This window comes from Aspergillus mulundensis (genome assembly GCF_003369625.1).
Source record: "Aspergillus mulundensis strain DSM 5745 chromosome Unknown scaffold_0, whole genome shotgun sequence".
In the NCBI taxonomy this organism is placed as follows: domain Eukaryota; kingdom Fungi; phylum Ascomycota; class Eurotiomycetes; order Eurotiales; family Aspergillaceae; genus Aspergillus; species Aspergillus mulundensis.
Window position 1 is genome coordinate 3,204,673 of NW_020797888.1, and position 12,927 is coordinate 3,217,599.

A 12,927-nucleotide genomic window follows, 5' to 3' on the forward strand; every position below is an offset into this window, starting at 1 on the left:
CCTTTAAAGTAACTTATTAATAATAAAAAATTTTTAAAGTTATGTAATTTAATTTTTAATACTAACTTTTAATTTAATATAATAATAAATAAATAATTAATATTTTTATTAATATTAATATATAATTTTACTTAAAGCTTTATTATATTAATATTTATAATTTATAGCTTAAATAAAAAGTTTAATATAAAAACCTTTATATTAAATAAACCCTTATTAATTAAATAATTATAAATAGCCTTATAAAGGCGCTTATTAAGTAATAATATTAAAAATTTATTAAAATACTAGGTTTAGTAAACATTTTTAACCTTATTTTTAATTAATTTAAAAATAAGTAGGTGTTAAGGGGGCGTGTTAACTAATAATAAAAATTACTTAATTTAATAAAAAAGTATTATAATGCTTTAATAATACTTAAATACCTTAGGTAATTTTAATTAAAATATTATAATACTTATTACTAAATTACTTGCCTGTATAATTATAATATTTATAGTTTTTTAAATATTATAAAGTGTTAGTAAAAGTATTTAAAATTTTTATTATTTTTAGGAGCTTAAATTATTTATAAAAACCCTAGTTAGCTCTAGCTTTTAAATATTATCGCGTTCCTTATTTAATTCTCCAGTATTTATTTAATCAATAGCTTTCCTTTGCACGGTATTCGAAGGGCCTCATAAAAGCCATATCATCGAACTGATCTAGGATTCATTGCTACTTAATTATGATGGACCAAGGACATGAACTCACGTTGAAAAGTATTGGACTACGGAAGAATAGCCACAGAACGCTATCCAGCGCGGCGCCGTAGCCGCGGCCCAAGTCTATCGAAGACGAAGGGGATCGGGACCAGTGCCGCGGCTAGACAGCCGAGAAGGGTCCCAGCCCATTGTACTTGCATGTTTTCGAACATCTGACGCGTGAACAGGGGAAATCCTGATGCGAAGGCCGAGCGGAGCATGATGTTGGCTGCGACGGCGGACGCGGCACTATGAAGAGAATTGTGAGAATTGAACAAGCGGTTGTTTGTTGTGTCAAAAGACAGATGTGATACTTACACCGGCAGGTAGGCGTCCACAAGATAATTGAAACACGGCAGGAAGATGCAAAGGACACCGAATCCGATAGGAATCCCGGCGGTTGCTGGGGCGGCCCAGTGGATATCAGGCGTGAATCCGGTCCAGCCAAACCTAAACCTCGTTTAGACATGTTTAGGACCCTCAGAAAAGACACGTACCAGAAGAGACCGACAGTAAATACTGGGGCACCTATCATGGTTGGACGCAGCCGCCACTCTGGGACAGGGACGTTTCCGTTCTCTTGCAAATCCTTGGTATACTGCCTCTGTTGCGAGAGGATAAAGCCAAGGGCCAGGACGATGCCGACAATGAGCCCGACGAACATCAACCCAGCGGGTCCCGGGCCCAGGCCATGAATATGCTCAAAAACATATGGATATGCCTGAAGTAACGCATAGACCAGGCCATAGATGAAGGACATGTAAAGCGAGAGGAGGAGAAGTACGGGCTCGGTGATGAGGAGTCTCAGCGGCCGCGTCAAGTACTTTTCGACCAAGGTGCGGACCTCGAGCTCAAGCTCTTCTTGTTTCGCGTGGATGGCCCAGTTTCCTGATCTTTTTCGAATAGACGAAGCTTTGTCGATAAGGAGACAGGGAGGGTAGGTCTCTTTCAAGTAGAACAGTGATAGTGCGCCGATGGCTAAGGCGAGGATAGCAGGTATATAGAGCGTCCATCTCCAACCAAGGGAGCTGGACACGGTAAACCTACCAGCAATGGGAGCTATGAACGGCCCCCCAAATACTGTCAGTGCGTACAGAGAAATAGCGACACCTCGGTAGGTGTTGTTGTATAAATCGGCGAGCACCCCAGGCACCACATTTAGTTGACTGGCGCCGCAAACTCCTGCGAAGAATCGACAGATGATCAAGGTCTGGACATCTGTTGCGACTGCACATGCGATTGTAAGTATCCCTTGGCCAACAATTGCAATCACCAGAGGTATCCTTCGACCCCAGAGTTCCGACATTGGTGCCCAGACCAGTGGGCCAGTTGCAAAGCCGAGCACGAAGAGAGTCGTACCAAGTGTTATGACTTCTCTTCCAACGCCAAACTCACTACCTACTGGCCTTGACTATGCCAGGGGAGAACATAGCGCTGTTTAACGATGCGATAAACGTGAGGTATGAGGATTCAGAGGGTCATCCGGCCCTTCAAAGTCGACCAGGTAACGCTCGCGGTCTGGAAGAGCTGGCGGGAATGGTCTTCCTTCGCCGATTGGGCCTTTCTCGCTATCCTTTTCCACCTCGGCAGAGAACATCGTACCGTGCTTACTCACCTGCCGCCGAAACCCACCTGCCGCCCGCATTTCCCCATATAAACTTCTTATTTTTAATTTATTATAACTCAGCCAAATTTATAGTAAAATAAATAAAATTTAATACATAAAATATTTAAATATTACTTTTAACTTTAAATTTATTAATTTCTTAAAAATAAAAATATAATATTAAAAAAAATAACTAAAAAGTTTTAAACTTTTATATAAAAGTATTAATTAATATTAATTTATAATAATTAAGAATTTTTATAAAAAAAATATATAATTTAATAAACTAATATATAAATTATAAGTATAAATAATTTTTATATAATAATATATATTTTTAAACAACTTTTTATTATAAAATAAAAGTTAAAATTATTTTTATAAAAACCTTATATAATATAAAAATTATTAATATTATTTTATATTTTTTTTAATATAAATTTTTTTAGGAAGGTTTATTTTTATATTAAAAAATTTCAATATTTAAATTTACATATATTAAAAATAAAAATAAAGATTTTTAATTTTTAATTTTTAAAATATTTAAATTAAGTAAAATTAAGATATTTACTTAATAAAACTATAATTAAAATATAAAAAATATATTTTATATAAAAAAATACTTAAATTTTATATATATAAACTTACTTTCCTAGAAATATTAAAATAAATTAAAAAAATATTATATTAAACTTTATTTATTTATAATAAGTTTTAGATTATTTAAAACTATATAAAATATATTTTATAATTAAAATTTATAAAATAATTACTAAAAATATTTTATTTTTATAATATAAATTTAAAAGTTATAATTTATTTATATATATTTATTATTTTTTAAAAATAAATATTTTACTTAAAAATTAACTTTTAGTTTATTTTTTAGAATAACAAAAAGAATTATTTATAATTTTTTTTAAATTATAATATTTTTATATATTAAAAATATTATTTTTTATTTTATTTTATTAATTTATCCTTTTTTAAAATTATTATTATTAATTTTTTTATAATAATATATAAAAACTATTTTTTTATTTTATTTTATATTTACTTTAAAATTTAAATAAAAATTTTATATAATTATTTTTAATACTATAAACTTATAGTATATAAATTTTTTTTTAATTTATATATATATATTTTATTATATATTATACTTTTAAAATATTAAAAAATTTACTTATATTTTCTTACCTTTATTTATAATAAATATACATAGAATTTTTATTTTAAAAGTAATTAATTATAGTGTATTTCTTTCTTAATATAAAACTTAAAAAATTATTAAAATACCTCTTAACTTGGGCGTGTTAGACATATTTAAAAGTATAGACTTTTTAATATTTTATATGAAAAAAAGCGGGCGCCAGGTGGGTTTCGGCGGCAGATGAGTAAGCACGGTAACTGACTAAGCGGACCTCGTGAGAGCCTGAAAGCTGTGCCATATTGGCCGTCTCTATGGACTTCTACAACCTTCCCTTCCAGACCGAGTACTCGCTTTGTTCCGGAGAGCCCTTCACTCCGTCCGAGACATGCTGACGGCCTGTTGCCCATGGCAGCACATCGCCAACGTCCCCTTCCACATCATCACAATACTCCTGGAAATGGACACCTGCGCTTCGCTCACATTACTTGCGAAGGCAATGGAGACACTAAAGGCGGTTGCTTTAATATATAACACCGCCATAATATAGGAGGCTTATACCACTGCTTGATTCCTAGTCTTCCTATACCAGAACTGATAATCCCGCAACGCGCAGTTATTAAATAGCGTGCTTAAAGCAGACTATCAGCAAGAGTCTTAGCCTGGCACCGCTGCAGCGGGCCCTGGTCAGGCGGTGCAGACCTTACTGCCGCGTCGGAGCCTAAATTTAGACAACATGCCGCTGTTAAAGGGTTTGGTTGCTGACATGTCTGGACTCCAGGAATTAGATCTGGACTTTAACCAGTTCTTAAGTTTTAATATGTTTCGGCCGATGATCGGTGCTGATTGAGGAAACTAAGACAGCCACCCTGGTTTTATAAAACCACCGTGGTAGTCTTGGCCACAGGAACAACTTAAATATGGGTAAGCGCAAGTGCGGGAATAACCTGCTCATTATATTAAATTACTTCCAGCAAACTAACACCGGCGTGCCAGGCATGATTCATTACAACCGGAAAGATCGTGAAAAACCTCACCAGGGAGCTGCACAGTGTCTGATGAAATCGGGCATGGAAAGGGCAGAGAAGGGAAACCTCCCTGTTTGTTTATCGGCAACGCCTGCGGGGGTTCCGGTATATAAGAGTCTGGGGTTTCAGACTGTTGGGACTTGGAGATGGCGGCCTGAGCAGGAATCTGAGTGGGAGATGCTGCAGTGGGATCCAATAGGTGAGCACCAGAGTGAGGTCTCAATTTGTACCTTAAGGATCGCAAGTCAGAAGAGGTACACAAATTACTCCATTGATCTTGGGAGGAATCCGGATGATCCTGTTTCAAGCTCACACAAGGACCCTTGACATTAACATCGCTCATACAACCGCACTGGCCTGTGGTCACTATCGCGGTATGGATTTAGATCAAAGTTGTCGATTGAAGATCTCTCATTTTGCAGCGACAACTCCGCCCCTTTCCACCTCTTTAACTATAGGTATTCAGATGTCATAGCCAAGGTCTGAGGGGAGACTGCCTAGCATGGATGCATAGCGTAGCAGCCGCGCTGGAAGGACTCCACCCCGTAACGCTCAGCATTGCGTCCGCTTCAACACGTTTTATATACATTCATAATGGCCTTGCGGGTGAGCACCCCGTCTTTAATCCATTATCTGGCTAAGCTCAGTTCCTGTGTCATACGGTTCTTGTTTCGGGGCATACGAGCCGAGCAAATCAGCCACTCACACGCACCTATACCAGCGGCCCATATATCCAGGCAGGGAGCCTTGCCCCATTGCATATCCTCAGCCGCAACTCGAACCTCAAGTTATCCATATGATGCCAGGCCAGAACCACCAACCAAATCAATCAGACATTATGACACCGCGAACTCGCTACATCCTATCTTCAAGACGCGCAAGGGATGCAACCAGAAGAGTTAAGCTCTCGTTCCATTTCCCTAAATCCAAGCTAACCATGACCGATATCCAGACACTTACTCTCTCCGCACGCGCTGCCTTCATCGCCTGGCGCCTGGTGACGAACCCCTGGTTCGTCATGCAACGCACCGTCCAGCGAATCCTAGACATCGACGATCCGCCCCGTCAAACCGCGCGCCTTGTCCGCTGGCAGGCGGATAAGAAGGTCGAGTATCAGTATGTTGGGGTCGTGGTGCGTCTGCCTCCATCGCTCCTATACCTCCCTGTCAATCGTATCCATGCATATCATGTTCATCAGCACAGGGCTCCCTCGTCGCATCCTCCGTCTCCGGCTCTCTGCAATGGGCAATTTCCAGCTCGGAAAATACATTCTGGCTCGTTTTGGCGTTCTGGTATGGGGCGCTGGCGCTAACGCTGTTCTGCGTTATTGGGGCGTTTTACACAAGTATTTTGGTGTCGAGTTTTGATTTGCGCGACGATGGTAATGGGGATGTCGAGCGGCTCCTACTTTCTCTTCGCGGACAGGCCAGAAATGACGAGGACGGTGGGGGCATGAATGGGCCGCCTAGACGGCGGATGCTCTTTGTCCTCCAAGCACCGATTATGTTGCTCAGTTATTCGATCTTGTCGTATCTCGTGGGGCTACTGCTGTGGATTGTGGCGCCGCTTTGGCGCGTGGGGGTCTTTGAGAATGGGCAGCTTTGGGTGAGTTTAGTCCATTACTCTGTTGTTCAGTATGAACGGATCAAGGAGAAGTATACTAATGGAATTGGCTGCGTGTAGATTTTTATTATCTTTCTAGGGTACCTCATGGTCTGGGCGGTTACATACTGGATGGTCTGCTTGGAGATGTATCCGGCGGCCTAAATTGAACCCAGTTTCCTGAACAAAACCACTCGTACATAATGGATGGCTCAAAGAGCAGTTCGAAGAACTCGCAGTCAAGAGTCCTACCTCCCCTTCTGCATCACCTCTCACAACTGCTGATTAAACGTGATAATGCCCTGAATCCTCACAGAAGCAGTCAAACACGACGCATCCCCAATAACCGATGTCAGGTACGAATTGCAGGTGGTGTCCGAGTACACATTCATCTTCGGCGCCCAGCCGTTCCTCGTATACCCATTGTAGCCGTAGAACGAGGCGGAGCTGTGCACTGTTAGTCCACTGGGTATCAAACGAAGTAATAGAGAAATGGTACGCGGGGTGAGACCTACTTGGCATAGTCGGTAACCTTGTTGCACCCGATGTTGTATCCAGTCTGCGCGGGACAGGTATCCCGCTTCGCCAACGTCCCGGCTGCAGGCGCGTCTCCGGCTGCATCTGGAGCTGCATCCCGCTTGGCGTAGTACTGGTAGCCAGAGCCGTAGCCGTAGTAAGGGTAGTAGGAGTTGTAGCCGTATCCATAGCCGTATCCGTACCACTGGCGGGCTTCGAGGGTGGAGGTGCCATTTGCATCTGCAGCACCGCTTTCGATCACGGAGGTGTTCTCTGGCTCTTCGAGGAGGGTCTTCCAGCGCGAACTGTGGATCCAGACGGGGCCCACGCCGGGGCGGATCGCGACGGCCCACTCCTCGTTGCCGAAGAAGTTGTGCGATGACAGGGAGTGGTCGATGGTTGTGTCGGTGTCGCGGGCGGAAAGGCCTGTTGGGACAGTGGAGAGGTCGATTTGGAAGTGTGGTGTGTTGTCGGGGGTGAGGTCGGGAGATGGGGTGGATGGGGCGGCAGAGGCAGTTGATGCCAGGGTTAGGCTGAGGGCCGCGAGGTCAAGGAGGGAGCGAGATAGCTTCATTTTGGAAGGGATGAGTTGAACCAGGTAGTTGGAGGAATGGAAAGATGATAGACTATAGAGCCGTGGACGTCCAGGAGCTATATATACCAGTGGACATTGTTATTGTTTCCATGTATACAATGCTCTGGTGGATCACCTGAACCCTAAGAACCAGTGAGAGAACCATGTAGAGATCGGAGTGGATGGTCGTTAGTTTGTCACCTTTACATAACGCCCTAGCATGAAAATTCTTCCTCTTCAGCCGCGATGGTTCCTTGGGTTCATCATTATCTGGCGTACCGGTGTGATTTGCCGCTGCATTGTAACCCTTACCCAACAATTTGTAATGGGCGCTAAACGCTGTTGAGCCTGGCGGACTCCACCTGAAGGGCACTTAGGGCCCTTAGGGCCCTTAGGGCCCTTAGGGTCAGTAAGGTTAGGCATGGACAGGCCCGAGGCGCCGCTAGCAGGCTCTGCGCCCCGCTTAGGTCCCTAGAGGCTAGAAGACTAGAACATTTGCCTCTTCCTCATGGTGGCAAGGGCTTGATTCTTCCTTTTGACCGCGCTCCTATCGCAATCCATCCAACCTCGCGTTCTTCTCAACCTACTGTCTGCCTAGGAGAGTAATGACAAGAATGGACTCACGCGCAACATACGAGAAACTCAACTCGGCGGAAAATGCGAGCATTGAGAACAACCAGAGCCGGAGCCAGTCGTGGCCATATTCCAAGCGCCCCTCGGTAGCAACATGTTTCTTTGCCTTCACGACCGTCCTCTTCAGCGCCCAGTCGCTGTATCTATGGGCGAAATATAGACAAGCGCTGGCGCCCACGTGTACCAACGCTTTCGATGCGGGATACCCAACAGAATGGGGTGAGCTGCAACATGATCCCCGCTGCGAATTCATCTTACAAAGTCTTTCTTCAGGCCCGGTGGTCGAGTCAATCGAGCTGGAGCAAACTACCTTCACCAGCCCGCTGCGCTACAACGCGTCCTCGAAACAGCTGTATCGTGACTTTGATCCCACCCAGCCCCAGTACATCGGTCAGCCCTCGCCCGATGTTGACGCTGCATGGGATAGTCTTTTGGGCGGTACGTCTGTTGCAATCAGCCGTGTACAGTCGAGACGATCTTTTCTGACCGGCAATAGGACAGTTCCTGCTCCTCAGCGACGACGAAGCAGCGGGACTCGATGACCCGGTCTTGGTTGATGGTCGCTGGGTGGGAGAGTAAGTAGCGCCCCATGAGATCTATGTTTCGTTCCAGGACTGAGAAGCATACTGACACCGTCCAGGGTCGAGGTAATGCACTCCCTCCACTGCCTAAACACGCTGCGCAAGGCGCTCTCACCAGAGTACTACGGCCCCGCGCATTCGGCGCATCTCGGTATGTGAAGGATGCTCCAACCTGGGAGATTGTATTAACGCTGGTTGCCCGCAGAGCATTGCTTCGAACAGGTCCGGCAAAGTCTCCAGTGCGCGGGTGATCTGACGCCCGTGGTTTTAAGACCCCTTGGCGAGATCGAGAGAGCTGTGGTCGTGGGGACCCCCATGGTGCATACGTGTCGGAGCTGGGATTCGTTGAGGACGTGGTATACACGGCGGGGAGAGGAGAGCGGGACGGTGGGTTAGGCAGGGAACGTATGATTCGTGTATAAACAGTGCTTCATAGAGTGAATCATATGGGTGTATTTTTAGTCTGCTTCAAAGAACTCCTGGGCTCAACAAGACTGAGCAGGACGAGGCTGGGCGGCTTATTGATTTCGGGCTTAACAAACATCTAATCAACTCCCTTTGCCTGGTTAACGTTCTGGGCAAGAAACTAAAGAATGCCTTACCTATACTAAGTACCATCGATCCAAGACTTTTTGGTATATTTATCGAGTTAGATCACGAGTACCTAGCACTTTGAATAGAACATTAACAGGTGTCTCGCCAGACCAATGTTTGCCACATCAATGTTAAATCCATCATTCATCATCCCTCGCCTTGCTAACCTTCAGCAACTCCAGATAAACACCTAAAGGCGACGCATTCATCAGCCTGATACCATAGAGGATAAGATGAAACATACCAGCAACCCCCCACCTCCCACTCAACAACCTCAGAACTTCCTCACAAAGCCCCTTCCACACCTCCAGCTCGGGACTATTCGACTCAAGCGCCATCCAGATGATATTCTGCGCAGCGGTATATAAACATTCGATAACCAATGGCGAGATAACGTGAAGTTGTTCATTATCATGAGTGACTGAGAGAATCTCACGAACCTCCTGCGCTAGACTGGTAACGTTGCGGCAGGTATCTTGGATGATATCAAAGGCCTTCTTCATGGCTTCACGGGCGCGCGGGCAACGGCTTCGTCTAGGACTTCGCTGTCTGCCTCAAAGAGGTTGCAGGCATGGTGGTTGGTTAGACTGAACAGTGCGCTAGTAGTTACAAAGCCGCGGGTAAGCAACAAGGAAAATCAGACTGATAAATAGGAAAATCGGGAGTACCTGTAGCAGATGGCCTTTGCAGCGAGGCTATTGAGTAGATTAGTATCATTTGGGGTTAATATAGGAAGAAGCTCCAAGAGAGAGTAAATCGCTTGATGCAGGGCTTCAAAGTTATCAAGAACAAAGCGGACATCCATGTTCGATCCAGTGTTGTTGCAGTGTCTTATCACGCGCCCGAGGAGGTTAGATGCCTGTGCGAGGCGCGCGAATCCGCCGAGTGCGTTGGTTGTCTGGGACGAGAGGGAGACGCGGTCTGGAGGCATGATTTCCTTGCATGGAAGCTGTTAGCTGTCGTTGTAAAAGCAGATTTTATCATCGTTCCGGACGTACACCATTATCCCAGGCACGTTCATTGACAGGAAGGAGGGTGTCTCTGCCGGGATCCTCGGTGCATAATAGGCGATAGCTCCCACCAAGGCCGACATAACTAGGCTATTTGTCAGTGCCTGCCATAACCCCCTGATTGGAGGGGAAAGAAAACCGATCCAGTATCGCAATAGCCCACCAGACCCGCTGTCTCTCTTCCCAGTCTACCCAAGCCCGGGGTCTGCTGAGCAACTGCGGCGCGTCCTTGTTATGGAGCCCAAGCGCAACGCCCTGCCGTGCGCAATAACTGATAGTCATGAATGCTGCTGGAAAGATTCCATGTCCCAGCTCAAAGATAAGAAGCAGGATGTCTGCCTGAAGGATTCGCAGCGTCAAAGCTCCCTGCGATTCCAAGCCATTGTGAAATTTCTTCGCGGTAGTGTAGAGCTCCAGCAACTGAGGGATTTGCCTAGCTGGCACTTGTTGGACCAGTTTCATGCAGAGCAGAAGGAGAGCGGTGTCTGCACTCAGACGGCCGTCGAAGCCTCTAGTTGCTCGCTCCAGTTTGATCTTGCTGATAAAGGGCATCCAGCAATGGATCGTCTAAAAGTAAATATTCTGGATGGCGTCAATATCGGCCTGCAACCCCAGACGTGCTGAGATTTCATCAGGGGCAAATGCAGGCGTAGCAGCGCTGGAGTGACTTTAAACCAATGACCAGACGTCGGGGTCAAGGAAGTAGGCCTGCGTGGACAAGGTGGGAAAGAGCGGATGGGCTGGCGTTTCAGCCACGAAAGCTGAAGAGGCGGGGATCTGGCGTGTCAGTTGGGACACCGTTCGTTCGAGTTCCTGCACCCGACGCTGCAAGTCGCTTGACTCGCTTTCGACGACGTAGTCGCATTCTCGGCGGGCTCTAGGGATTGGTGTTAATGTAGAGCTATCCGGATGAAACTCAACTTCCAAGAACACGTCACAAACCTTCGGCAAGTCCCACAAGTAGGAAGCTGCTTGTCGCAACGCCGCTTGTTTCTCCTGCACGGAGCACAGGCGTGGTCAGCTCCGTCATTCATGGTAAATCAACGGGCGGAGGTTTGCGGGCGAGAAAAGCGCAGTCGAGGCCGAGAGCGTTGAAACTTAAGCGGCCGCAGCTCGGTCTTGCCGGGTGGCCTAGTGCGGGCAGTGCGGCCACAACAGGCCCGGAGATAAGCAACTAGACTGCTCTGCGGCCACAATGCCGCCTCTAGACAGCCTTAAAATGGATCACCAGAGATTATAAATACCTCTCCTTCGCCCAGCATTGTTTCCTTTCCATCATCATCTTAATCCTCACCCTCGAGCAACTTCAAACATCGTTTCAATACCTTCACTCTCACCATGACTGGAAAAGTATGGTTCATCACCGGCACTTCGCGCGGCCTGGGTCTGGCCCTCGCGCAGGCGGCCCTGAAGGACGGCGACTTCGTCATCGCGACTGCCCGCAACCCAGACCAAATCTCCCACCTCGTTGAGCAGTACGGCTCGGAACAAGTCTACCCAATTGCCCTCGACGTCTCCAACTACAACCAAGTCATCGCAGCCGTCCGGTCCGGCCACGAGCGCTTCGGCCGCATCCACTACGTCGTCAACAACGCCGGCTACGCGGACATCGCCTCAATCGAGGACATAACCATCACCGACTTCCAGGCCCAGGTCAACACGAACCTCATGGGCGTCGTCTACGTCTCCAAAGCCGTCCTCCCTATCCTGCGCCAACAGAAATCAGGACACATTTTCCAGATCTCCTCTATCGGCGGCCGCGTCGGAATGAACGGTCTGGCAGCATACCAATGCGCGAAGTTCGCCGTTGGCGGGTTCTCCGCGTGTCTCGCGCAGGAAGTCGCTCCCTTCGGCGTCAAGGTGACTGTCCTTGAGCCTGGTGGTATCAGGACCGACTGGTCCGGCTCGTCGATGAGGATCCCGCCCGTCAGTGAGCCGTATCAGTCGACAGTTGGTGCATTCGCGAAGTTTGTGCGGGGCCATAATGGTTCTGAGCCCTCGCTTCCTGAGAAGATCGCGGAGATTGTGCTCAAGTTGACGAGCGAGGCAGAGCCGCCGCTGCGCCTTTTAGTGGGACCCGATGCACTCATGTATGGCAAGAAAGCAGCGGATGAGTTGGCGGCGTCGGATGAGAAGTGGAAGGAGTTAAGTCTGTCGTCGACGGAGTGACTCATGTACCTAGCTTTTCTCTATATAGGTTATCGAATCTGCTGAACAAAAGGCTCCTGGCTTTTACCAACCATTCCTAGCCGCCTCCGAGAAGATTCTTTGCGTTATTCACTCGATCAAGTTTATCGAACGTTCTTTAGGCATTAAAGTTGATTCCCGCTGGCTAGACCGAGATGTTGAGCATATCAATCGTGATGGCTTCCGGGACTACAAAACTCCCAATTCCATAGGTCTCGCGCGGTCGGGACGGGGAAGTCGGACTGAGCATACCTAGTTAAAGTTTGCAGATATAGGATGTCAAGGATAAACAACCCCAGGTCCACTATGGGGAACGTTCCAAGCTTTTGTGCCCTAAGTCCAGGGAGGTGACATATTCGCCGCTGCCAAAGCGGATAACCAGAAGCTCAAGCTCAAAGAGAATGAGAAAGTCGCAATCGTAGATAGGCTGGTAGTGAACATCGTGGCTATTGAGGTCTGGGATCAAGAGTTTCACCGAGGGAAGGAACGCTGGCCGTACCTGAGGATGTCACTCCAGGGCTCTGGCATCCATTCACCGGATACGTACCATAAGGCATTGCTCCAGCACTCTAGTAATCCATCTATAAGAAAGCCCATGTTTCCTCAGCCATGAATTATTCTGCATCCACTAACTCTTGTCTTTTCTGTATTCATTTGTCCCCAAAGCTATTCCTTTCCATATCATTTCCAGCAACAACAACAT

At 46.1% G+C, this 12,927-nt stretch overlaps 6 protein-coding genes across 6 annotated transcripts; 3 read left to right on the forward strand and 3 right to left on the reverse strand.

The window, feature by feature from the left end:
• Positions 1–793: 793 nt before the first annotated feature.
• DSM5745_00792 (MFS transporter) lies at positions 794–2,049 on the reverse strand (the record flags this gene model as incomplete). Its single annotated transcript, XM_026742808.1, has 3 exons — positions 794–992; positions 1,062–1,193; positions 1,241–2,049. The coding sequence occupies 3 exons, from the start codon at positions 2,047–2,049 to the stop codon at positions 794–796; spliced, it is 1,140 nt and encodes a 379-aa protein (XP_026608653.1).
• A 3,415-nt stretch (positions 2,050–5,464) lies between these two features.
• Positions 5,465–6,210, forward strand: DSM5745_00793 (uncharacterized protein; the record flags this gene model as incomplete). Its single annotated transcript, XM_026742809.1, has 2 exons — positions 5,465–5,659; positions 5,731–6,210. The coding sequence occupies 2 exons, from the start codon at positions 5,465–5,467 to the stop codon at positions 6,208–6,210; spliced, it is 675 nt and encodes a 224-aa protein (XP_026608654.1).
• A 191-nt stretch (positions 6,211–6,401) lies between these two features.
• On the reverse strand, positions 6,402–7,219 carry DSM5745_00794 (uncharacterized protein; the record flags this gene model as incomplete). Its single annotated transcript, XM_026742810.1, has 2 exons — positions 6,402–6,576; positions 6,645–7,219. 2 exons carry the CDS (start codon positions 7,217–7,219, stop codon positions 6,402–6,404), a joined length of 750 nt encoding a protein of 249 aa, XP_026608655.1.
• Positions 7,220–7,833: 614 nt separating this feature from the next.
• DSM5745_00795 (uncharacterized protein) lies at positions 7,834–8,684 on the forward strand (the record flags this gene model as incomplete). Its single annotated transcript, XM_026742811.1, has 3 exons — positions 7,834–8,290; positions 8,349–8,427; positions 8,465–8,684. The coding sequence occupies 3 exons, from the start codon at positions 7,834–7,836 to the stop codon at positions 8,682–8,684; spliced, it is 756 nt and encodes a 251-aa protein (XP_026608656.1).
• Positions 8,685–9,167: 483 nt separating this feature from the next.
• On the reverse strand, positions 9,168–9,530 carry DSM5745_00796 (uncharacterized protein; the record flags this gene model as incomplete). Its single annotated transcript, XM_026742812.1, has 3 exons — positions 9,168–9,217; positions 9,272–9,377; positions 9,468–9,530. 3 exons carry the CDS (start codon positions 9,528–9,530, stop codon positions 9,168–9,170), a joined length of 219 nt encoding a protein of 72 aa, XP_026608657.1.
• A 1,845-nt stretch (positions 9,531–11,375) lies between these two features.
• Positions 11,376–12,206, forward strand: DSM5745_00797 (BcBOA17 protein; the record flags this gene model as incomplete). The annotated part of the gene is made up of 1 exon (XM_026742813.1): positions 11,376–12,206. One exon carries the CDS (start codon positions 11,376–11,378, stop codon positions 12,204–12,206), a length of 831 nt encoding a protein of 276 aa, XP_026608658.1.
• Positions 12,207–12,927: the final 721 nt, after the last annotated feature.